Source organism: Puma concolor, chromosome C2 (assembly GCF_028749965.1).
Source record: "Puma concolor isolate L17-30 chromosome C2, mPumCon1.1.hap2, whole genome shotgun sequence".
Taxonomy (NCBI): Eukaryota; Metazoa; Chordata; class Mammalia; order Carnivora; family Felidae; genus Puma; species Puma concolor.
Window position 1 is genome coordinate 157,907,094 of NC_141675.1, and position 23,145 is coordinate 157,930,238.

Below are 23,145 nucleotides of genomic sequence, written 5' to 3' on the forward strand. Positions count from 1 at the left end.
TCTGTCTCTCTGTCCCAAAAATAAATAAACGTTGAAAAAAAAAATTTAAAAAAAATAAAAACCCCACACGCTAGTCCAACAGAGGAGAGAAACTTTATTTCATGGGGAAGAAGGAGGAAATGGGAAGGGGCTGTTTTGAACAAAAGTCCATTGGAGAAAAGCCCAAGTTCATGGTGATGGTGATTTCTCATTAGCCGAATCGCACAGGTGGCCAATTCCTGGTGGGAGATGTGCAAGTACATCTTCTCCTGTCGGGTCTGTAACTGACAGCTGTTCCTGTAATCGAAGTTGAGTGGTAGGGATCCCCCTTCTGGCTTCACGACTCCATTTGAGTGAGGTTTCCCTTTGCTAATTTTCACAGGCTGACGCTGAACACTTGCTCTCCCTCTGGGAGTCGGAATTTTGGTACAAGCCAGGCAGAGGGTTCCCATGTGATTAGCCCCTGAAAAGCCTTGGGTGCTGATCTCTGACCAGCTCCCTGGTAGATGACATCTCCTGTGTGTGTCACAGCTCTTTGCTGGGGAATTAAGTGACTTCTGTGTGACCCCACTGAGAAAAGCTTCTGGAAGCTTCCTCCTTGACTCACTTCACAAGCCTTTTCCCTGTGCTGATTTTGCTTTATATCCTTTTGCCATAATAAGTCATAGCCATGAATCCTCCTAGCAAATCAGGGAATCTGGGGGTAGTCTTGGGGTCCCTGGACACATAGCCCTTTAAAGAAAAAAGCTGCTGATGGGGTGCCTGGGTGACTCAGTCGGTTAAGCGTCTGACTTCGGCTCAGGTCATGATCTCATGGTCTGTGGGTTTAAGCCCGGCCATCAGGCTCTGTGCTGACAGCTCAGAAACTGAAGCCTGCTTCGGATTCTGTGTCTCCCTCTCTCTCCGCACCTCCCCCACTCACGCTCTGTCTCTCTCTCAAAAATAAATAAACATTAAAAAAAAAAAAAGAAAAAATCTGCTGAACCCCATTCTACATAAACACCAGTCACACCTGGAAAAAGAAACAATTATTCTGTACTATAATCTAACATCTAGTCTGTATGCACGCTTTCCCAATTGTTTCCCAAATGACCTTTTAACTTTTTCTTTGAACCAGGATCCAATCAAGATTTGTATGTTTCATTCCCCCATCCTTTATATATTCATTCATTCATTCCTTGTTTATGACATTAACTTTGTGAAGAGATCAGGGCAGCTGCCCGCAAACTGTCCCAGACCCAGGTTCACGATTGTTTTCTCGTGCACTGTGGGTGGCCTTCCTCTGTGTCCTGAAAGCAGGGGTGCAGACCTAAAGGCTGGGCAAGGTTTAGGCTGGACTGAGCTGCAAGTGATGCTGGTGTTAGCGAGCCCTCTTGCTCAACTGTAGTGGCCAACAGTTATCTCTTACTACACTCTCTTGAGACATTGACAATGACCAAACCATCGTTAACGCCTGACCAGAAAAGTCCTAATAGCAACAGAAGGCTTGTAGAGGACCGCATGCAGCACGTCCCCTTCCCTGCCCACGACCAGGGGCTGAGCACATACCGAACCCCACCCGTGATTATGCACTCTCTGCCTGCTCTCTTGCACGTACCCCCTGAACCTCTCTCGAGAAAACTCTAGGTGTCCATCTTGCCAACAGTGGAGAGGTGGGTTGGTGAAGCTCGAGCCTGCTGCGTCCCCTCGTTGACGGCACCCAGAGTAAATTTCTACCTTTCTCTTTTCCAAACCCTCCTCTCTTGAGTGCTTGGCTTCTCTTGCAAGATGTTTATCCACGTTTGTTCGACAACACTGTTGGCAAACCCGGCCCTGAGCTGTGTTTCCACTTGTGCAGGCTCCTCGATTCCTGAGAGGGAGCAGTTGACCGGGCAGCGCCAGGGCTCCCCTTCCTTCTCTGAGTTACTGGCTGTGATAGACCCTTCGGCAACACTGGTACACGGTGCCCCGGTGGTGCCAGACATTTGGGGTGCGGCTGACACCCCCCTCCCCGTGACATCTTTTTCCCTCCGTTGTTGCATTTTCGGATGACCTTCGCCTGCACCAACCGTTCATGGGGGGCTTCACGGGGGTCTGCCTCCAATTTGACCACTCCTGTGCTTGCTCTCTGGCATCCTTCGCCCACTGGCGGGGTTGATGCATCCACACGACTCCTGAAACAGAATGCTACGGGCACCAGTGACAGTCACAACAAAGTTTATTACAATGAGAGGCAAGGCCGACCGATCGGGACCAACACGCTTGATAAGAGTGCAGCCCCGAACAGCCGGGGTACAGAGTTTTTATAACCGATCACATCGTTTTATCATCACCTGGGAACAGAACAAAGAAAGTTTCCAGATGAGTCAGAAACAGTTGCCAGATGAGTTAGAAACAGTTGCCTAATGAGGTGTTTATTTTAGACTTTCTGCCTCTAAGTTGCAACCAGTGGATCTCCTTGACCCTGCCTCTGACGCTCTTTTCTTTGAACTTTTGTTTCCTTAATTGGTGAAGCCTAATTTACAAGAGTATGAAGCTAGTTTACAAGAGCAAAGCAAGGCTGTTATCTCTTAACCTTCAGTGTCAACACAACGCTGTTATTTTTCAAGCTAAGCGTTAGCCCTACACTACAATTTAACCCTTACAGGGTGAACTACAGCCCCCCCCCCCAAAGGCTGGCACACGCTTAACGACCTCTTCCTCTTTTTTTTTTTTTTAAAGTTATTTATTTATTTAGAGAGGGACACAGCCCACGCGCGCACAAGCAGGGGAGGGGCAGGGAGAGAGAGAGAGAGAGAGAGAGAGAGAGAGAGAGAGAGAGAGAGAGAGAGAAAGGCAGAGAACTGCAAGCCGACTCCGCACTGCCAGCATGGCGCGCCCCACGCAGGGCTCGACCTCACCCACGGTGAGATCACGACCTGAGCCTAGATGAAGACTCCTGACACTGACCCGACCAAGCCACCCAGGCGCCCCATAATGGTCTCTTTTTAACCCCGAGTGTCCAGGGGCAACGGCCACCCGCAGAACCAGCGAAGCGGCATCCCGGAGCCGCCGCTAGGCGGCGGGAGCTCACACCCCGAGGGAGGCCCGCGCGGCCGGGAGGCGTCACTCACGCGCGCCGAGAGAGACGGGCGGGGCCGATGACGTCACGCGCACGCCCCAGAGAGGCCGGCGCGGTCCTGTGACGTCACGCGCGCGCGCGCCCCGGCGAAGCGAAGTGGTCGTTGGCGCCCGAGGGTCCGGGGCGTTCGCCATGGGCCCGCGCGTGCCGCTCCCCCCGGAGATCCAGCTGGCCCAGCGCCTGGCCGGGAACGAGCAGGTGACCCGGGACCGGGCGGTGAAGAGGCTCCGGAAATACATCGTCGCCAGGACTCAGCGGGCCGCAGGTTGGCGTGGGCTGGCGGGGCGTGGGCGCCCTGCGGGGGTGGGCCCGCGGCGGGGGTCGCGGGGCGGCCGGAGGCGCGGGGCCGGGTGGGACCTCCGAACCACGCGGGACCTCCACGTGGCCGGGCCGGCGCGGCCTCCGTGTGCTGCAGGCCCCCCTGCCCTGCCCGGCGAGCTCTCGCCCTGCGCCCCTCCCCTCTCCGGCCCCTTGCGGCTCCTCCAGGTGGTGGTGGTGACCACGTGTCCCTCTTCGTGGACACCCCCCCCCCCCAAGCCCTTACCTCCTTTTCCCAGCTCAGACCTCCCTCCCCCTGGGAACCGGCGCCGTCATCAGACCGTGTGTCCTGATATCTCTGCTACCCGGTGTTCGGGCACTCGGTATTTTTCCCTCAGGGCGGCATTTGTTGCCGTTGGTAGTTTTCTCTTTGTGTAGTCACTGGGTTGTGGTGTGAGTTCGGTGTAGCGTGGCCTCCGCCGGGGCGGGGAACGTGCTTCTTGTGAACTGATCTCTCTAACGCTGGTTCTGAAAGTGTGGCCCCTATCAGCAGCTTCCGCGTCACCCGGGCACGTGTTAGAAATGCAAATTATTGAGTCCCATTCCAGCCCTAAGGAGTCAGAAACCTTCCGAGTGATTCCATTCCTAGTGCTAAAGTCTGAGAACCATTGCTTCAGGAACGGAGTGCCGGGCACATTTTTCGGACCCCTGTAAATATTTCAAGCGCTTTTCTGTAGCTCCCTTACTAGTTTGAATGAATTAACTTTTTCATTTAAAATTTGAAGCTTAACACCAAGATGCACAAATCCCAAGTGTAGAGCTGAATGCGTTATGACAGACGCATGCAGTGTTGAGAGTCCAGAAATGGAATATGGATACTTGTAGATTCCTGTTTATTGGATGAATGAAATGGCTGTTACCTGGGAGACTAGGCCCAGTCCCAGCGGGTTCTGAGTTGAGGGGACGGCGCTGGAGGAGAGGGCCGGGCACCTTTACAGTGAGAGGGTTTGATGTGATTCGGGCAGTTGCGTTTCTCTGGCTTCGTTCCCGGCACTAAAATCTTGGTTCACCTCGAGTGTTGCTGTTTCTGGTGCAGGTGGTTTCACTCATGACGAGCTGCTGAAGGTTTGGAAAGGACTGTTTTACTGCATGTGGATGCAGGACAAGGCCCTCCTCCAGGTGAGCGTATGAGGCGGTAGCGGGAGAAGCCGGAGTAGCCGTGCCAGTGGGAGGACAGATGGGCATTTAAGGTGGCCTCAGACAGTGGGCGCACTTTCACAGCTTCGATGCTGGATTTTTTGTTTTTTGCTAAAAAACCAAAAAACTGTGTTTTTTGGTTTTTTTAAATGAAAAATGGAACTACCCTACGACCCAGCAATTGCACGACTAGGCATTCATCCACGGGATACAGGTGTGCTGTTTCAAAGGGGCACAGGCACCCCCATGTTTATGGCAGCGCTGTCGACAACAGCCAGAGTATGGAAAGAGCCCAAGTGTCCACCGAGGGATGAACGGATAAAGGAGATGTGGTATATAGATACGATGGAGTATTACTCGGCCATCAAAAAGAATGAAACCTTGCCATTTGCGACTACGTGGATGGACCTGGAGGGTGTTATGCTAAGTGAAATCAGTCAGAGAAAGACAAACGTATAACTTGACTCGTATGAGGACTTTAAGGGACAAAACAGGTGAACATAAAGGAAGGGAAACAAAAATAATATAAAAACAACAGGGAGGGGGACAAAACAGAAGAGACTCTTAAATACAGAGAACAAACAGGGTTACTGGGGGGGCTGTGGGAGGGGGGACGGGCTAAATGGGTGAGGGGCATTAAGGAAGCTACTCCTGAAACCATTGTTGCATTATATGCTAACTGACTTGGATGTAAATTGAAAAATAATAAGTGAGTAGACAAAAAACCCAATATTGTAAAAAACATCCTTTTATATTAAAATTTTTTCAGCGTTTGTTTATTTTTGAGACAGAACATGAATGGGGGAGGGGCAGAGAGAGAGAGGGAGACACAGAATCGGAAGCAGGCTCTAGGCTCCGAGCTGTCAGCACAGAGCCTGACGTGGGGCTTGAACTCACGAACCGCGAGATCGTGACCTGAGCCGAAGTCGGATGTTTAACCTACTGAGCCACCCAGGCGTCCCTCTCTGCTGATGCTTCTTGTTGTGAGACCACGTTTCTTCAGGGTCTGAGAGCGGTTTTTACTGTTTACCACGCAGGAGGAACTAGGGAGGACCATTTCCCAGCTCATCCATGCTTTTCAGACCACAGAGGCACGTGAGTATCGCTGCCCTGGGGTAAGGGCAGAACGGCTGAGCGTTGGCTACCGGACGTGGGAGGCTTGCGTCCTGAGACCTAGAGAAGAGGGAGGTCCCGTTCTGCCTGGCATCTGCTGGTGCTTAACTGCAAAACCCTGCTCTAGGTGTCCGACGGTATTAACCTGTTTATCCACCGTGGACCCAGCTGGAGTCTAAAGGGCCGGTATCTTACGTTTTAAAATAAAAACGGAGACCTAGAAATGGAGACCTAGTGCAGGGTTGCCAAATTGCTTGGCTGAGTCACCTGATAGTTGGGGTGTTCCCTCAGTGTTTCCCCAGCGCTTCTGTTTTTGTCCTGCCCAAGATGCGTCGTTCTCAACCCTGCTGCCTGCCTGCTGTGATCACTGGAGCCTCTTTACAAATCTTGATGTCTAGACCCTGGTCCAGATGAATGTGGCTCTGGCGTTCGGGCCGGGCACCGGCAGTGTTGACCTCCCCACGGTGTTCGGGTGGCCACAGCCAGGGTGGTCCGGTGTCACCCTGTGGATAGTGTGGCCGTTGCTGGTGAGGACCGGGCGGGTTTAGTTCAGTTACACTTACGTGGGTGGAGTAGTTGCAGTTAGGGGTGCACAGGTAGTCGAGGTAACTACATCTGAGCAGACAGCGGAGGTCTGTGTTTTCTCACTTGTTCTCTCTGAGAGCCTGCAGAAGGCCAAGTAGAAAGACTCGCCTAGTGATAGTTGTACGAGTTGGACTGGGGCTTGTCTGTTATTGAAGCGCCTGACCAACCTTTGCTGTTGGAGAAACTTGTCCCAGGAGATCAGGGAGGCCCCACGTGTGTCCCAGGGTCAAGGCGTGGGCAGGGCTGGTTCCCGGAGGCCTTGCTCCTGGGCGTGCAGACACCGTCCTCTCCCCGTGTCCTCACCTGCTCGTCCCTCTGTGTGTCTGTGTCCTGATCTCTTCAAGTCAGATTGGCTTAGGGCCCCCATCGCTCGCCTCATTTTACCTTCGTTCCCTCTTTAAAGACCCGATCTTCAGATAAAGTTATTCCGAGGTCCTGGGGTTAGGGTTCGACGTGAATTTGGGGGACACAGCTCGTAGCACTGTGTGTGACTTCCCGCCATTGGTGGGGTTCTGTGCCTGAGCGGGTTAGGGAATGTGGGGGCCGGGCGTGGGTGTCGGGGAGGGGGCGGGGGGACTGGCTGGAGCCGCTTCTCTGCTGCCGGCTTTGCCAGCTTTCTGTGCCTGTTCTTCAGAGAACGTGGCTGCGGTTTGAGGTTGTAGCTGGGCGCTTGCTTTCTGAGGTCCCTTCTGGTCCCATTTCTAGGCCCGCTTCCTAACACCGCTTCTGAGCTCCGCGGCCTGGGGCAAGGACCCCAGCGGTTGGTTGCGCGTGGCGTCCTGATCGGGTTTCTCCACATTCTCTCACCCCACTTTGCAAAGCAGCATCCGTGTTCCCCTGTGATTCTCTTCTGGCCTTTCTCCTTCAGAGCACCTGTTCCTTCAAACATTCTGGCAAACCATGAACCGCGAGTGGACGGGCATTGACAGACTGCGCCTGGATAAGTTCTACATGGTGAGGAGGCTCTGCGTTCTTCTCTGGGCCCCGCCGTGCCGGCGGCGGTGGGCATGAGGGCAGGTGGGGGAGAGCTGGGGGCACGGCACCGAGAGATGTGGCCTCTGAGCCTTTCCTGCCCTGCCTGGGCAGCGCGGTGGCCCTGAGGACTGTGACCCGTGAGTCCAGCGGGCCTCGAGGGGAGCACGAGCCCGCGATTCCACAGCGTCTGCCCCATCTCAGGGTCGGTGAGCGTGCAGACGGTTCAGAACGTAATGCACGGGCTTCGGTCTCAGGCAGGGGTGTCAGAGTCACCTGTCTGGGGAGAGTCAGTGGTGCAGCCATCGCATCCCTGCTGGAGAGGCCGTGGACCTGCGAGCCAGCAAGCCTCCGTCGGGTTCGTGCCCGAGACACAGACCTCGGGTCCACGGTGGGCTCCAGCCTGTGATGTTTTCCTCTGCGTGAGGACGATTCATGTGACAGTTGGGTGCAGAATCCCCTTTTTCTTTTCTGTGCTGCATTCCTGCGAACTTCGGTTACTTGTTTGCTCTCAGAAATGCAGGACAAGTGGAGTTTTACGCACTCAGGGTCTTGCCGTCCACTCCCCTCCCCATTTGAACTGTCTCGTTACTACAGTGGTATCCGCTGGGACTTGGGGCAGTGTTGCCGTCTGAGAGCAGGGGACCCAGTGGGAACCCAGTAGGGCATTGGCTGGGCCTCACTGAGGACGGCCCCGTGGGGCTGTAGTTACTCGGGATCGGCTGCCAGCTCAGACTTGGCCCAGGGCTGCGTGGACACTGTGTATCTCAGATGTCAGGGTGAGGACCAGCTAGCGGGCAAGGCCCGGAGCCCAAGTAGGAAGGAGGGTGGACGCTAGGGCAGTCGGGGTGGGGCCAGGGCCCGAGCTGTGCACGTGCACAAGATGCAGGTTTACAAGACAGAGGAGCTTCTGTGTAAGTCAGCTCCCCGTTCCCTGAGATGCAGTTGCCGCGACCTTGGAAGGATGGCTTCTGTTGCTTGGTGGGGGCCCGTGTGAGCGTGCCCAGCAGCACAGCCCCCTGTAGAGGCCAGCCCTCTTGGTGGCGCCGCCGGCCCCAGGAGTGATGTCACATGAGACCCCGTGTTCCTAGGCACGGGTCTTCTGGCTGCCAGCTGTGCCCTGTGCACCCTCTGTCCCTTTACCACTGCCGGACCCCTCTGCGGGCGTGCTGCTCGGCCTCTGGACGGTGGGGAAACCGGGTGGAAAGGCTGTTGCAGCGGGAAGCGGGGAGTTGTGGCGGGGAGCCGGGACCTGATGTGAAGGCGAGAGAGCGAGCGAACGCTTCCATTCTGTCGGGACAGTAGCCCTCGGGGGGCCCAGAGGGGCCGTTCTCCGTTTCAGACCTGGTTTTCCCAAAGCGCTCTGCCTCCCCAGGGGGGACCCACGCTTGGTTCCCTGCTCCCACCCCTGAAACGAGGACACTTCCGTTTGGCTTTTGTTGATGGTGCTGCCGGTGCCCCCGGATGTGTCCACTGTGAGCTGGAATTCCGGGTGCTCTTGGAAGGTGGGAGCATCCCAGCCTGGGGGCAGCGGCGTATCCTCTGTACTCAGGGTCCTGAAGCTTGGTGTCCTGTCCACCAGCAGCTCTGGGGGGCCTGCTGTGCGCTCTGGGCCACAGAGACGACCAGGGTGGAGGGGATTCTGGGAAGCCGGGGCCTTGCTCCCACTAACGGGGGTCTCTGTTCATGCCACAGCTCATGCGGATGGTCCTGAACGAGTCCTTGAAGGCCCTGAAGATGCAGGGGTGGGAAGAAAGGTTGGTACTCATGGTGCATCCTGAGCCGCTGTGCTTCTCACGGGCGAGCCCACGTTCCTTCCCTGGGGGTTGGGTCACGTGCCTCTTCTTTAGCTCTCTGTCATAAAGAGACGTCAGTCTTCCCGTTAAAGGGTGACCCAGTGGTGCTTCATAGGAAGGCATTTGTAACATCATAGTTGGTTCTTGTGTTCTCAGAAGTGAACGTTTTCAGCCTCGATGGTGAGTTCTTACTCTGAATCCCAATTGAGTTCTCTCATCGTAAATAACGTAGTGTCATTTCTCAATATAGTTAACGCACAGCCAAGGTGGTTGTTTTTGTTTTTTGTTTTGTTTTCATACGGGGTGGCATAGTTGGCTCTGTTATCAGTGGTATTTGCTTCCAGTCACAAAAATTTTTGACTCATTCAGACTTGTCACTTTTGACAGTGGTGCTTGTGATAGGGGAAGTCCGCGTCCCCCACATTAAGAGGCCCCCTCGGTCTGTGGCCGGCCTTGGGCTCCCCCAGCCTCCGGGCTGGGGGGCTGTGCCGAGCCCCAGCCCTCCTCCACCCTCCTGGGCCCCCCGGGACCACGCCTGGCAAGGCCACCTCGGCCGTGCCTCCCAGGTATGGCACCACTGTCTACACCTTCAGGAGGCAGGCCGAGGTCTGCGGCTCCAGATGGGTTTCTGAGCTGCCATTTTAAAGCTTTTAAAATTAAAACTGTTTCTTTACACTTTTTTCTCATCGTGAGAGTGACACTTCCCTGTATAGGAACTCAGAACACATTTAAGATGCTGAACAGCAACAGGTAACGACCTTTAAGGTTCTGCGGTGTTCTGTGTGCGGGGCACAGAGGGGCGTGGAGCAAACACCACGTTTGCAGAGCGCTTTTTTATTTCACTGATGATGCATCGAAGACGCCCCCTGTGTCCCGTGTTCTGCTGCAAGGTCTGGGGAGCGGGGAGGGTCAGAAACAACATATTGTGAGTGGTTTCGTGATTAAGAATCGTATGCATGCTAAAGTGCTCATTTCAAGCATGCGGATCCTAAAACCAGTGCCACTGGCCTAGCTGCTACACCAGGCATGTGTCCCAGCCCAGGCGGTGCATCTTCTGGAGAGTAAGGGGACGTCCTTGCCTCTGGCCTGCGTTTTCCCAAATAAACGTGGATCAGCAGGAGTGGACCGTAGTTCCCTGATTATGAGTGACTTCATGTTTAGGGCAAGGGTGCCTCTGCTTTTGAGTGATTTTCATCCTTTACTTCCGGGGTGGGGGGGGTGCCCGGGGTCAGGCGCCCACCAGACGGGACTCAGGATTTCAGTCCCCGTAGGTGGCTGGTGCCTGAGCAGAGGGGCATGTTAAAGGGACGTCTTACTTCTGTTAACTCTTCGGTTTATCGTTGCGAGAGTAGTTCCAGCCTCGTTGTGGGGAATTGAATGCAGAGGTCCTCTTGAACAAGCTGGTAGCCTCCCATCGGCCCGGGGTCACCAGTGCTGTCCGCCCCGGCTGTCCTTGCAGCCTGTCCCCGTTCTCGCACAGCCGGATGGCGCCGGTTGCCTGGCAACGTTCGTTACTGGCACTGGCCTGGGAGGAGGGGTCCCGGGGCTGAGCCGCAGACAGCATCCTTTCCTAGCCAGCGAGTCCCCGTGCGGCCAAGCGTCCACTTCAGCCGCGGAGCTCGTTAAAGAAGGCGCGTTTTACAGTTCAGGTGAAGGGAACGCTACGTCACTCCGCACCTCGATGTATCGGGACCATCGAAGGCTGGTCGCCAGGGCTCTCTGACCTTGGAGCCCCAGGCCTCAGACCACTGAAACCAGCATGCTAGGGGAGGGCAGACGTGGTCTGCCCGGGCCACGTACTCCATGCAGTGGAACCGGGGAAGCGGCTCTTCCCCCTCGCTGGCCTCCCCTCCTTTCTTTGCCCTGTCCTGGCGTTCCTTCCCCGCGAGGACGGAGCCATGCGAGACGTGGTGGTGCGGCCTCTTGTCACTCCAGGCCCCCGGCATGGTGATGGAAGGGAAGGCCCTCGTAGCTGAGATTGTCTTGCCACGTGCGCTGGTGCCGACAGTGGTCCCACGTCTGTAATGACGAGTCCTTTGTGCTGGAACAGACCCGCCCGGGTCACCAGGTCGGCACCGACGGAAAGCGGCACGTTGGGAGGATGGGCGCTTGCCTGTCACCGTGCCCCGTCAGAGTTCCGCTTCAGGTAGAGGGACCTCACTGGCTCGTGGCTGGCTGTGGCCGCCTGCTGTACCTGCCCGTCTCCCTCCTCAGGCAGGCGGAACGGCTGCTGGAGCTGCTGACGACAGAGATCCTGCACCCTGACAGCCAGGCCCCCAGCGGGGTCAAGAGCCACTTCCTTGAGATCTTCCTGGAGGAGCTGAGCAAAGTGGGCGCCGCGGAGGTGAGGGCGGCGGGCCGAGGGTGGTGGCCGAGCCCCTCACCTGTGCTCAGGCACGAGGGCCTCAGGCCACGCCTGTCTCTCCTCGTAGCTGACGGCGGACCAGAACCTCAAGTTCATCGAGCCCTTCTGCACGATCGCCGCTCAGACTAAGGAGTAAGTGGCAGGGGCTTCCTCTGGCCGGTTCTTTCTCACTGAATTCCCCGGATGCCCACCTCCGGGAAGAGAGGCTGAGTCCTGTCCGGGTGCATGACAGGGCCACTGGAGGGTGGCTGCCGTGGGCGGGGCTGGATGGATGGGCGCGACCTAACTGGCCTGCTCCTGTGCGGCTGCCCCTCAGCTCCCTGGTCTTGCATAACATCACTCGGGGCGTCTTTGAAACGATTGTGGAGCAGGCCCCGTTTGCCATCGAGGACCTTATGAATGAGTTGGAGGCACCAGAGGAGGAGGAGGGGACGTCGGAGGACGAGCGGGAGGAGGACGTGCCGTCCAAGGAGCCACGGAGAGGTGAGGGACACAGCGCATCTGGTGTGCCGGCACCCGTCCTGGCCCGGCAAGCTTCGGTGCCTGCTGGGGTTCCCGCATTCGCCTCTGGCCTGGTCCCCTTGTTCCTGAGCTTACCCCCAGCTTTTATCTGTGGCCCAGCAGCCGGGTTGACTTCCAGAAACAAGCACGTGTGTTTTTCCTCTCCAGCCTCCCTTTCCCAGGATGCGATCCTGACTCCCTGGCTCCTTTCTGACTTACGGTTCCTCCCCGCTCACCCTTCCTCTCTGGTCCCAACCCTCCATCACTGGGCCCACCCAGACCACCCTGTTTAAACAGCCTCCCAGCCCCTGCCTTGGCTCGCTCACTGGGTTTCCCCACAACACATCTCATTTTCTGGGATAAGTCACTTAGATAAATGACGTTTGTCATTTGTGGCCCTTTCTCCCCACCGGACGTGGGCTCCCCCAGGACGGCGAGTGTTGTTGATCACAGCTGCGTCCCCAGTGCTGGGAGCGTCACTTGGCAGAGACGAGGTGCCCACGAGCCGGGGTGGGTGGGTGAGTGAGTGGATGGAGCGTACCACGGGGAAACCTGCCACGGGGGATGTCCCGGGGAAGGGCTTTGGGGTCTGTTCACTGCCTCGATGCTCATGTGGGTCCTTGTGGGACGTCAGTTGATCTCAGGTGGCCTGTGGCCTCGGTTGTGGCCTGTGGCTGTAGGCGTGCGTCTGCCGCCAGCTTTAGGACTCTGCCTGCCTCTGACTCTTTTTGTGCGAAAATATGTGTTACGTGAAGCTTGCTACATTAACCATCGTTAAGTGTTCAGTTCGGTGGTGGTAAGCGTGTTCACACTGTTGTGCGGCTGTCCCCACCATCTTTCTGGAACTTTCCATTTTTCCATACTGAAACTCTGTCCCCGTTAAACACTGACCCCCTCCCCTCAATGGCTCCCTCCCCAGCCAATGGCGCCCTCCCCAGCCAATGGCGCCCACCATCCATTCTCTGTCTCTGTGACGCTGACTGCTCTGGGCCTCATATAAGTGCGTCCCACGGGATTTGTCCTTTTGTGGCCGGCTGATTTCACTCAGCGTCACGTCCTCGAGCACATGTCAGTTTCTTTTCTTTCTCTTAAGGTTGAATAGTGCACCACCGTGCATAGACCACGTTATGGGTGTCCAGTCACCCATCGAGGGACCCTTGGGTTGCGTGCACATTGTAGCTACTGTGAAGGAGTCTGCAGTGAACATGGGTGAACAGGGATAGCTCGGAGTCCCTGCTTTCAGTTCGTGGGGGCAAATGCCCTGAAGTGGGATTGTGGGATCATACATCATTGTTTTTAAAATTTTGGGGGGACCCCCTCCATGCTGTTTCCACAGCAGCTGCACCGTCTTGCATTCCTGCCAACAGCGCACGAGGGGCCCCATGTCCTGTTTTGCTGGCGGGAGCATCCCCGTGGGTGTGAGGGGGTGTCTCGCTGTGGTTTTGGTCTGTGTGTCCCTGATGATCAGGGATGTGAACACCCTTAGGCACTTGGTGGCCGTCTGTGCGTCTTCCCGGAGATGGGTCTGCCCTAGTCCTTTGTTTTGGGCAGGGGAGGGTGCCCTGTGCCGCTGAGTGTTACGGGCTCCCTGTGTGTTTTGGACACTCACGCCTTGTCGGGTTTGTGATCCGCAGATATCTTCTCCCTCTGCGCGCTGCCCTCTGGGTAGCGGCTTTGGATGCACGGAAGTTTTCATCCTCACAAAGTTCAATTGCCCTGTTCCCTGTGTCTTCTGGGCCACACCTGAGAAGTCCTCGCTGCGTCCAGTCTCGTGAGGGCCTTGCTTTATTTACTTCTCAGAGTTACGCTGTTTGGCTTCTTACACGTGGGTCTTTCACCTACTTCCAGCTGATTTTTGTTTATGGTGCTAGGTCAGGACCTAGCTTCGTTCCCTTGCACATGGATGTCCCGTTTTCCCAGCACCGTCTGTTGAAGAGCCTGTCCTTCCCCAGTGAGTGGTTCTAGAGCCCTTATGGAAGCTCATTTGACCGCGTAGATTCAAGGGTTAACATCCGCCCCCTGCCAGCTCTTCACGCCCCCAGTGGAGCTCTCCTGGTGGCTGTGTTTGTGCCCCCAGCGTTTTATCCGGCCATCTTGTGTTATCTTGCCCATCCTTTTCCTCTGTAGCCGAGTCGCCCCAACACAGGCAGGTTTAGTAGTCTCCTGGAGGGCCCCCCGAGCCTGCCTGTGGCCCTGCCGTCCCCCTTCTCTGTCCTGCCTGCCTGCCTGTTGTCCAGAACCATGCTGTAGGTAGGCCGTGACATCACAGCCCCGAGCGATCTGAACACTCTCTCTGCGGCCCCTTGATCCGGGGCTCTCCCGCGGTGGCATCTAGCACCCCTCTTCTTTGTCTCTGGAACTTCTGACGCTACGTTGGCTATGCAAGACGCCCGCTCGTGATTCTTAGTTTCGCTCTAAGGGCTGCTCAGGCCCCGCCGCCTTTGGGACGTTGCTTTCACTTCCAGGCCTGCAGTGGCACCTTACCCCTCGGTGTGAACCCCCACCCCAGCCTGCACCTACCTCTGCCCAGGTCTTGGGCCCTGGTGCACGGGGCTCCAGGTTCCCAGGTGTTGGTGTTGGGGTCCTCTGCACGCTGGGTGTGTGCACCTGTTCACGGGGGCCCTTTTGTTCTAGGCTCTCTCCATGGGGCCGCACCTGACACGAGCGAGGAGCCAGCAGGAGATGGCGAGGACAGCATGGGCCCCGTCCTCCAGGTGGGTGGCCTGTGATCGGGGCCTGGCTCCGCCTCTGCTCGCCAGGAAGGCGGGCGCTCCAGCCCCTCACGTGCCGAGTCACGGAGTCCTTGCAAGCGGTGTGCTCCCTGTTCGCCTCTTGGAGCACTAGACCCATGAGATAGCACTGCCGATGGGTCACCTTTTGTGTTGCGCTCGGGGTCAGAACCCGGCAAACAGGACCTGTGACTTCAGGCCCATTGGAAACGTACACTTCCTACTGACTTTTCAAACGTTGACTACTTGTTAAAGGAGTAGGAATTAGGTGTATGGCCTAAGTAGCATCTGTCAGAGTTGAACGAGTGTTTTCTGCTCATCTTGATGTGGCTGCCCGGGGTGCGGGGGGGGGGGGGGTGTCACAGAGAGGCTGGCCTGGGTGGGCCCTTTACATTGTCAGCAGCGCTGGGGTCCTGCTCACTGCCTCATGCCTTGTACGTGGTGTTAGCGGAGGGGACTCGGGAGGACGTCATCAGGACCTGTCCTTGTGACCCCATCGGAGAGTCTGCATGTGGTCTGCGTGCTCTCTCTGCTCGGTTTCCGCTCCCAGAGCAGCTGGGAGGTGACTGGTGTCTCTTTTTGGGCAACAGTTTGACTATGAGGCTGTGGCCAGCAGACTGTTCGCGGCGGCCAGTCAACAGGACACCCCTTCTCAGAACAGGAAGCGCCTCTACAAAGTGATCCGGAAGTAAGTTGCCCTTCGCTCTGTCCTTGGCGTTGCCCTCGCTCCTTTGGCCTGGTGCCTTCCCTCCGTCCCGACCTCAGAGCACTGGTGGGGGGCTTCATCACGGGCGGCCTGGTGCAGAGACGGGCGCGGCCTCTGCCCTCGGGCAGCGGCTGTGGCCGTGCTGAGTGCCTGTCTTTCCTTGCAGGTTGCAGGACCTCGCTGAAGGTGAGCATCTCGCGCCGGGACCCCGGCCTTTCTCCTGGGCGTGCACTAGCTCGCGTGGTCACCCTCACGGCTTGACTGGTCTGCGGAGGCGGGGCTCTGTCTGGGGAAGAGGGGGCCCGAGGGGTTCTGCGCTCGCCCTAGCCCAATGCTGTGGCTGTCAGCCCTGCACGTGTGCTAGAGCCCCGGGGGCTTGTGACGCTCTGCTGGCCCCCCAGGCACGGCGGCCCGAGAACCTGCATTTCTAGTGAGTTCTCAGGCCTGCCCTGCTGCTGGCACGCTGTGTGGCAGACGGTAGCACTTCTCAATGCGTGGCTGAGGGGGCTGTGGTAATGAGGCTTCTTCTGAAAGGTGTTTTCTTGGCTTATGACTGGAGACGGGCATGACCCCCGTTTCTCTGTGAGAACTTTTAAACGCAGAGCGACGTCGGGAGGGTGTCCAGTTCTGCCATCAGTATTTACTGTCCCTGCTGTGTCACATGTCTCCCTCTTCCTCCGTCCCACCGTAGCCCCAACTACTTTGTGCGCACCGTGAGCTGAAGTGTGGTATTTTTAGGTAAAATTCATGCACGTACGTGCGTGCGTGTTGCGTACGTCTGGGTGTCACAGGCGCTGTCCCCGTCAGCATAGAGAACATCGCCATTGGCCCGGAGGGCGATCTTGGCTCCCTATCAGCATGAGGTTTTTAGGGAATGGGTCACGACCCACCATCAGTGCTGCAGGAACCGCCGCCCCCCCCCCCCCCCCACTTCCTGCTGGTGCGGCTTCGAGCCGGTCGTGGCTGTGGGGGCATGAACACAGTCTTCCCACTCGCGGCGCCTGGAGGTGGACCCTGCATGGTGGTTTGCAGTCCTGAACGCGCACCGACAGCATCACAACCTGCCTTTTGCCTCCTGATCACCTGCCTTGGTCCCTAGGGCTCTTCCCTGAGGATGACGTTCCGGAAAAAGCCTGCAGGAACCTGCAGGAAGACAGGCGAGAGAGGAAGACGAAGAAGCGTTTGCCCAAATCTGCGTTACAGAACAAGGCAGGTAGGATTCGTGCCTTGGTGCTAACCTTGGTGTTCACCCACGGTGCTAACCGTCTCAGGTCCTGGCATCTACCCTTTGAGGGGTGTCCTGGGTCGCCACTGCTTCTGCCCGTGCCCAGGCCACCTCCCCCCGTGTTGGCTTGTGCCCGGGCCCTTGCTGCAGTCAGTGGCCCAGCTCGTGCAGCGGTGCTAGGCTGGACGCCGGACCCAGTCTGCCCCATCCTGCGTTCCGGGCCTCCTCACCCCTCGGGTCGCATGTTTGTGGCCGCCTCCTCTCTCCTGAGTCTGTCAGCTGGCTTTCCTGGAGGTCTGCTTCCGGTCCTCCTGCCCGGCCGGGAGCCACCATAAATAGCCTCGCGGGTGCCCGATGGCTGTGGCACTTGACCTCCACGCTGCTGGGACGCTCCTGAGCCCGTCGGTGCTTCTGTGTGGGCTCCCTTTGTGTGGAGGCCCCGGAGGCCGCAGCGTCTTTGGTCCGGGTGGAAGCGAGGCAACCAGGCCCCGGCGCCTTGTTCACGTGGCCTTGCTGTTGTAGGGAAAGGCGGCGAGGAGGACTCGTGTCCAGACCTGAGCTCCGGAGCTGAGAGGATGGCGAGGCGGCAGGGCTCGGGGGCTGAGCGCACCGGGCCCCAGGAGCAGCCCGGGGGCCCTGCTGGGAGAGGGGCTCGGAAGAGGCGGCGGCGGCGGCGGCCTCGGGTGGGGGCCAGAGCGAAGGTGACCGATTGCCAGGACCTGCGGATGAGGAGGCGGCGGCCGCCACGGAGCGGGAAGTGACCCCGGCAGGCCCCGCACGTGCGGGGAGGCCCTTCGCTGTGGCCCCTCCGTCTCGTGCTGAGGCGAGCGGGGGATCGGGGCCGCAGGGCCCCGCTCCTAAGACCGTGTCCCGATGGCAGCAGCTCCTGACCTGCTGTGTCGGCAGAGGGTCGGGCCCCTTGCTCGGTGGCCGTGCCCCAGGCCCGAAAGTGCTGGTGCCGTGCTGACCTTGGTCGGGAACCCCCGAGACGTGAAAGTGGCCTGCAGACCCTCTCCCTGGGCCAGTGACCCGCCACACCCCGGGGCGTCCATGAATAAAATGCTGTGCAGGTCTTTCCAGCAGAGTCCCGCTTCTGGTGCATTCGTGCGGGAAGAGTTCCAGTGGGGAAAACTGCTAGGTGCTTGTTCCCAGTAGTGTTTGTATCTCGTACCCATTTTGTGGAGAAAGAGTTCACACACGTCTCGAAATTTGGGAGAGGACACCGAGCGTTAATTGTGGTTTTCTGGACGACCTCTTCGTAAACTTGTGTTTGGAGCTGACAGTCAGCAGCCGGGCTGACACAGAGCCGACTACTGCTTGGTTGGTGTGTCCGAGGCAGGGAGGTTGGCTCTGCTCATCCCTCAGCCCTGACTTGTGGGTGGACCCGTGGTGCCCCCGTCTCCCTTCAGCACCTTTAAATTCAGCGTCGGCCCTGCTGCTCATCCTGGAGGGTCTGAGGCAGTCGTGTGTTGCCGGAACGTGACCGGGACCCTGACCAGAACCAGGGTGCCGTGAGAAGCCCCTGGCCCAAGAATGCGGATTAGGAGGACCGTAGGTGTGAGTCAGTGCCACGTGGGTCCCTGGTGGCCTCCGGGCTCGGGGCTGCGTGGGTGACAGGTGGGCACCATCTGGGTCGGCCCGCCGGGTCACTGCTGAGCTGAGGTGTGTGGGTGAGCCCAGCAAGGGGACCGCACGGTCTCTCACTGAACCCCGGTTCCTCAAGCCTGCTGCACACGAGGGCCGGTGGCCCCCGGTGGCCCCATTCAGTCAGTTCAGCTGGGTGGGCAGAGCCAGGGGCCGACGGGGCGGGCCCCTGGACCCTGGAGGGCACGGTTCCTGCTGTGCAAAGTGACTTGGAAAAGCAGCACATCCCACCCAGAGCTCGGGCCCAGGCAGGGGCCAGGCGGACGTTGCGGAGGCCTTGTTTCTTCCCCAGCCGTTGGTGCCGTTTTGTGTGTGTGGCGGGGACGGCCTGTGCTCTGTTGTCTCGGCCGAAATTTCTTTGGTCAAAAGGTAAGGAAACAGCCACACGCGGAATTTGTGAAGAAACGAAAATCCGACCAGATCGTAGCCCTCAAACAAGAGGATCTGTGGCTTCCTCAGTGCTGTTTCCAGGTGGTTCTCCGACCACGCTGTGGTCCTTCCCTTACCAACCGCGTCGTGTGGACGATGTGACTGTTGGCGTGCTGGCCAGCTGTGGGCGGCTTGCGGTCGCTCCTGCATCTGCCAGCGCCCTTCCCTGTCAGGACGGGCTCTCCTTGGGCCAAACAGGGCAACCTCAAGAGGAAACGGAAGGTGACCACCACCCAGTGCCCCCAGGAGAGCCTGTGTCCAGAAGAGGACGTTGTGTTTATTACTTGTGTATTCTTTTTCTAGAATCACTTTACTGAGCTTTAACTCACAGGCATTATAAGTCACCTCCATCAAGCGTAGGGCTCCGTGGGTCAGAGTTATGTAACCATCCGCATTCCAGCCTTTGTCAAAGAAACCAGTGTCCTTGAACTGGCCCTCTCGCGGCCCCCACCGCCACCCCAGCCCCTGGCCAACCCGCACCCATTTTCTGTCTGCGTGTTCTGGACTTTCCATGTAGATGGAATCATCCGGTGTGGGTCTTCTGCGTGCGGCTTTTTGGTGCGGATGTTTTCTGTGTGCATCCGTGTCGTCCCAATTCGCCTGGGCCAGGACTTCATTCCCTGTGTGGCCGAGTAATGTTCCACCGTGTGGATGCCCAAGTGTCACCTGCTGTCCGAAAGCACAGTGTTCCTGTGAGACCTTTCTTCAGCCAAAACGGCATAAAGCAGAACAGTTACCGTTAATTTACGTGGAAAGTTTTTTGGGCGTTTCCAGACCCCAAATCTCTTGTGATTCTACTCCCCGGGACTTACTTCGCTAATGGAGACCCAAAATCAGTCGTGATCGAGCCCAGGTGCTCACGGACACCGCTCAGAGCTGTGGCGGCTGGAGGCTGACGCGGGTCCCGGGAAGGAGGTTGGCGGGGCCTTGCCTGCTGCTGGGGTTCACGCCGCCTCTGTTACAGCTCGCTGCGGAACCAGTGCTGGATGCTCTTCCCGCTTTTTGTCTTTTTTCCCTACACGCAGAAGTCTTCAGATTGAGTCTGATTAGCAAGAACTGGTACTGACCTAGGTGTTTCGTAAGAGCGAAGTGGAGGATGCCTCCACCGCATTTCCGTTTACCGTTTGTGTGCGGGGCGCCTGTGACCATTAGTGCCGCTGTAGACACGCACGAGCTTCTGCGGGGACCCGCTTCTCGCTCCTCGGTGTGTACCCAGGGACGGAATTGCTGGGCCGGGCGGTAGGTGACTCCTTGACCTGCGTGAAGACCCGCCGGGCTTCTCACAGTCGCCACACCTCCTGATGTTCCCACCTCTGGACGGGGCGCAGCTTTAGGCGGGCGCTCCCTGGTGCCGCTTGACCTGTGAGCCTGTGGCGTGCCCTTGGCGCCACGGCTGATCAGAGCGGACTGATGGCCTTGAGGGTGCCTTGCGGCTGCAGAGAACCCGCCTGGCCCCTGTGCGGGGGTGCACTCCGGACCGTCTCACCCCTGCCCCTGCCTGGTCCCGCTTGGACCTGACTGGCTCAGCCGTCCACCTGTGTGCTGTCGGGCAGGAGACAGTCACTCTGAGCCTTCGCTGACCTATCTGTGAAATGGGGGTAACATGGCCGGGCTGGGGATTATATTGCTGTTTTTTCCAAGGCAGCCTGAAATTTACAGAGGAGTCACAAACGTGATGAGCGTTTTTCACCCAAACCGCTTGAGAGTTGTGTGCTGACTTGATGCGTATCACCCGGAATACTTTAGGTGCATTTTCTGCAACCAGCATTCTCTTAACCACAGCACAGTCATCGAGTCAGAATTAGCATGGGCCCCTCTGTGCCATCGAAGCCTCCGGTCTGTTCAGCGATGCCCTCTGCAGCCACGAGACCCCATCTGGAGTCACCCGCGTCTGATTCTTGTTTCTCTTCAGCTTCCTCTGAACGAGACTAGGTCCTCCGCCCTTGTGTACCATCCAGGACCTGGATGTCGGGTGGATCTCAGGCTGGCGATTCTTTTTTATTTTTTAATTTTTTAATTTTTTTTTTTTCAACATTTATTTATTTTTGGGACAGAGAGAGACAGAGCATGAACGGGGGAGGGGCAGAGAGAGAGGGAGACACAGAATCGGAAACAGGCTCCAGGCTCTGAGCCATCAGCCCAGAGCCCGATGTGGGGCTCGAACTCACGGACCATGAGATCGTGACCTGAGCCGAAGTCGGACGCTCAACCGACTGCGCCACCCAGGCGCCCCTCAGGCTGGCGATTCTGTACATCGTCCCCACTGCGGGTGACTGGTGGTCCCTCGCGTCTAGACTCGGGTCACCCCTCTCGGCAGGAATCGGAAACAATGCTCGTTCTCCCCGTGTCCTGCCCGGGCCTCCGCTTTCCTTCCACCTGCCCTGGTGCGGAGGCACCTGCTTGTGAATGTGGCCCCTTCCCTTGGTTGCTAACGGTGTGTGTGGCAAGGGCCTCCGCGGCCCCCAAACGGAGCTTCTCGCCAAACTTCATTTGCTCGCTGGTTGACTTACGTCGGTGGCTCATGGTTTCCTGTTTTATCTTGTGGGTTGTAATCTGTTCCTGCCACTTATTCTAATAGCATGTCCCGTTTGGGCCAGTGGGAGACTTCAGGCTGGCTTCTGCTCCCCGTAAGGAGCCCCCACCACCCCTCACCTTTGTCACAGTAAGAATCCTCAGCCCTGGGACTGGCCGCTTCTCCACAGAGCACTGACTCGATTGACGGTACAACCCTGCCTGGCTCGGGAGGAGCTGGTGTGGACGAGGGCCTACTGGAGTCCCTTCATCTTGCGTTCTGCCACCACGTCACTGAGATGTACCTCACGCGGCGTTCAGTTCTCCTGCTTAAAGTGTCCTGTCCGGGGGTTCTTCATGTATCCGCAGGGGCGTGCCTCCGTCACCACGGGCCAGCATGGGACATTTGTACCCATCCCCCCAAAGAAACTCCATAGTGGGGGCCTCTTAACTTGGAGAAAGCCTGTGTGAGGCTTCTGGACCAGCAGGAGCCCCCGCCAAGAGGTGGTGATGGGTTGTTGCTCACAAGGCTAATAAATGAATTTATAGTTTTCTCGAACCACTAAGAGGTCTGGAACACATACAGCTTGCGTCTGAGGCGACCTGAGGAATTCTCTCCTGGGTGCTTACACAGTAGCTCTGGGGGTCGGTGGTCAGGTAGGGGCCTCTCGGGACCCTTTGCCTCCTCTGTGTCAGCAGTACAAGTAGGTGGGACTGGAGCTTTGGTCCGGGGCACGTGGGCTGCCCCTGTGCCGTGGGGTCTTGGCTCACCGACCTCGGAGATAAGTCTCGTCCCTGCCTCGCCTTGCTTGGCAAGGCAGGCCTGGCCTTGAATCAACCGGAGGGGAGGGCTCGTGTCAGCCGGGGCCGCCTCTGAGTTAACTGCTCATCGGTCACTACCGTGACCCAGAACTCCCGTTTTAGCCACAACCAGCAAGGGGTCAGGCCCGCTGCTTCGCTTTTGCAATGAGGACCGGCGGGTTGGGTGGCAAAGCAGGGGGCAGCTTTCACCCAGGGCAAAGAGACACCAGGGCTGCGAGGGAGGGGTTTGGTTGGGGGTGAGGGGCGGGCAGGTGAGGGGGTCCTGTGTGCTGAACGTTCAAGCAGGGGCGTGACCAGCCAGGGACGTTCAAGCAGGGGCGTGACAGTTTTGCACCTGTCCCGTTGGTAGTGGGATAGGGGGTGAATTTGGGGACAGTCCTGCCAGCAGCCCTAGGTTGGGATGCCTTCTGGCCAATGTCTTGGGTAGGTCCGGCCTTTACACACACTGCCTTATAAAAATAGCCTCTTAATCACTAGGGCCTGGCAGCAAAGGACAGTCTCCTCATCCCCAGCCCAGAAGTTCCCCACATGGGCAGCAGGGTTCAGATGGAGGACCCAGACTCCAGGTGGTTGTGGACTTAGTGGGGTGGAGGGGCGGATGCAGGGGAGGTCCCATCCTGTGGCCTGTACCCTGTAGAAGAAAAAGGAGGGTCCTGGGGGGGGGAGGGGTCTATGTGCTGCTCACCGCCAGCCAGTGTGGGGGAAGGACTGAGGCTCCAAGTCCCAGCCCGAAGCCTGTGAGGATCAGTTAAGTCTCAGATGGGGACGTCTCCCCAGACGACCTTTCTACTGTGAAAAGCCATGCCAACCAGCTGACCCCAGCAGTGGGCGGGCTTGGAGCCTGTTGAAAGGGGCCGCTCAGCTGGTAAATTGGGCTGATTTTCTTTCCCAAACCGGATTTGGCTGGAGGGAGCTGTGTCAGGCGGTGCCTGGTCTCCCCGTAGCAGCTGTGCCCGGGAATCTTGACTTCCCTTTTCAGTCCGGTGTCACCGCACGTCCCTTTCCCATGGATTCTTTTGCTTTGAGCTGGTGATCAGCCAGGCTTGTCCGCTGTGGGGTTGCACCGAAGACGGCTCTGCTTGAGCACCGCGTGCAAAGGCACATACTCACTTACGTCTCTGTCCACCTCCTGAGCTACCTACCTACCTGCCGACCTGTCCCTTCCACCTACCTACCAGCCGTCTGCCCTCTTCATCTGTCTCCCTCCATCCAT

At 57.8% G+C, this 23,145-nt stretch overlaps 1 protein-coding gene across 2 annotated transcripts; it reads left to right on the plus strand.

Moving 5' to 3' along the window:
- The first annotated feature begins 3,122 nt into the window (after window positions 1–3,122).
- RRP1 (ribosomal RNA processing 1) lies at window positions 3,123–21,669 on the plus strand. Of its 2 annotated transcripts, XM_086676089.1 has the most exons (14): window positions 3,125–3,344; window positions 4,434–4,516; window positions 5,572–5,629; window positions 7,101–7,186; window positions 8,900–8,961; window positions 11,215–11,344; window positions 11,433–11,497; window positions 11,682–11,848; window positions 14,501–14,580; window positions 15,186–15,283; window positions 15,468–15,487; window positions 16,401–16,514; window positions 17,049–20,571; window positions 20,826–21,669. In XM_086676089.1, the coding sequence occupies exons 1-13, from the start codon at window positions 3,212–3,214 to the stop codon at window positions 17,285–17,287; spliced, it is 1,335 nt and encodes a 444-aa protein (XP_086532215.1). In that variant the 5' UTR covers window positions 3,125–3,211; the 3' UTR covers window positions 17,288–20,571; window positions 20,826–21,669. The 2 variants fall into 2 exon arrangements, with proteins under 2 accessions (XP_086532216.1, XP_086532215.1); XM_086676090.1 differs by lacking the exon at window positions 20,826–21,669 and having other exon boundaries at window positions 3,123–3,344; window positions 16,401–16,510; window positions 17,049–17,217.
- The last annotated feature ends 1,476 nt before the right edge of the window (window positions 21,670–23,145 follow it).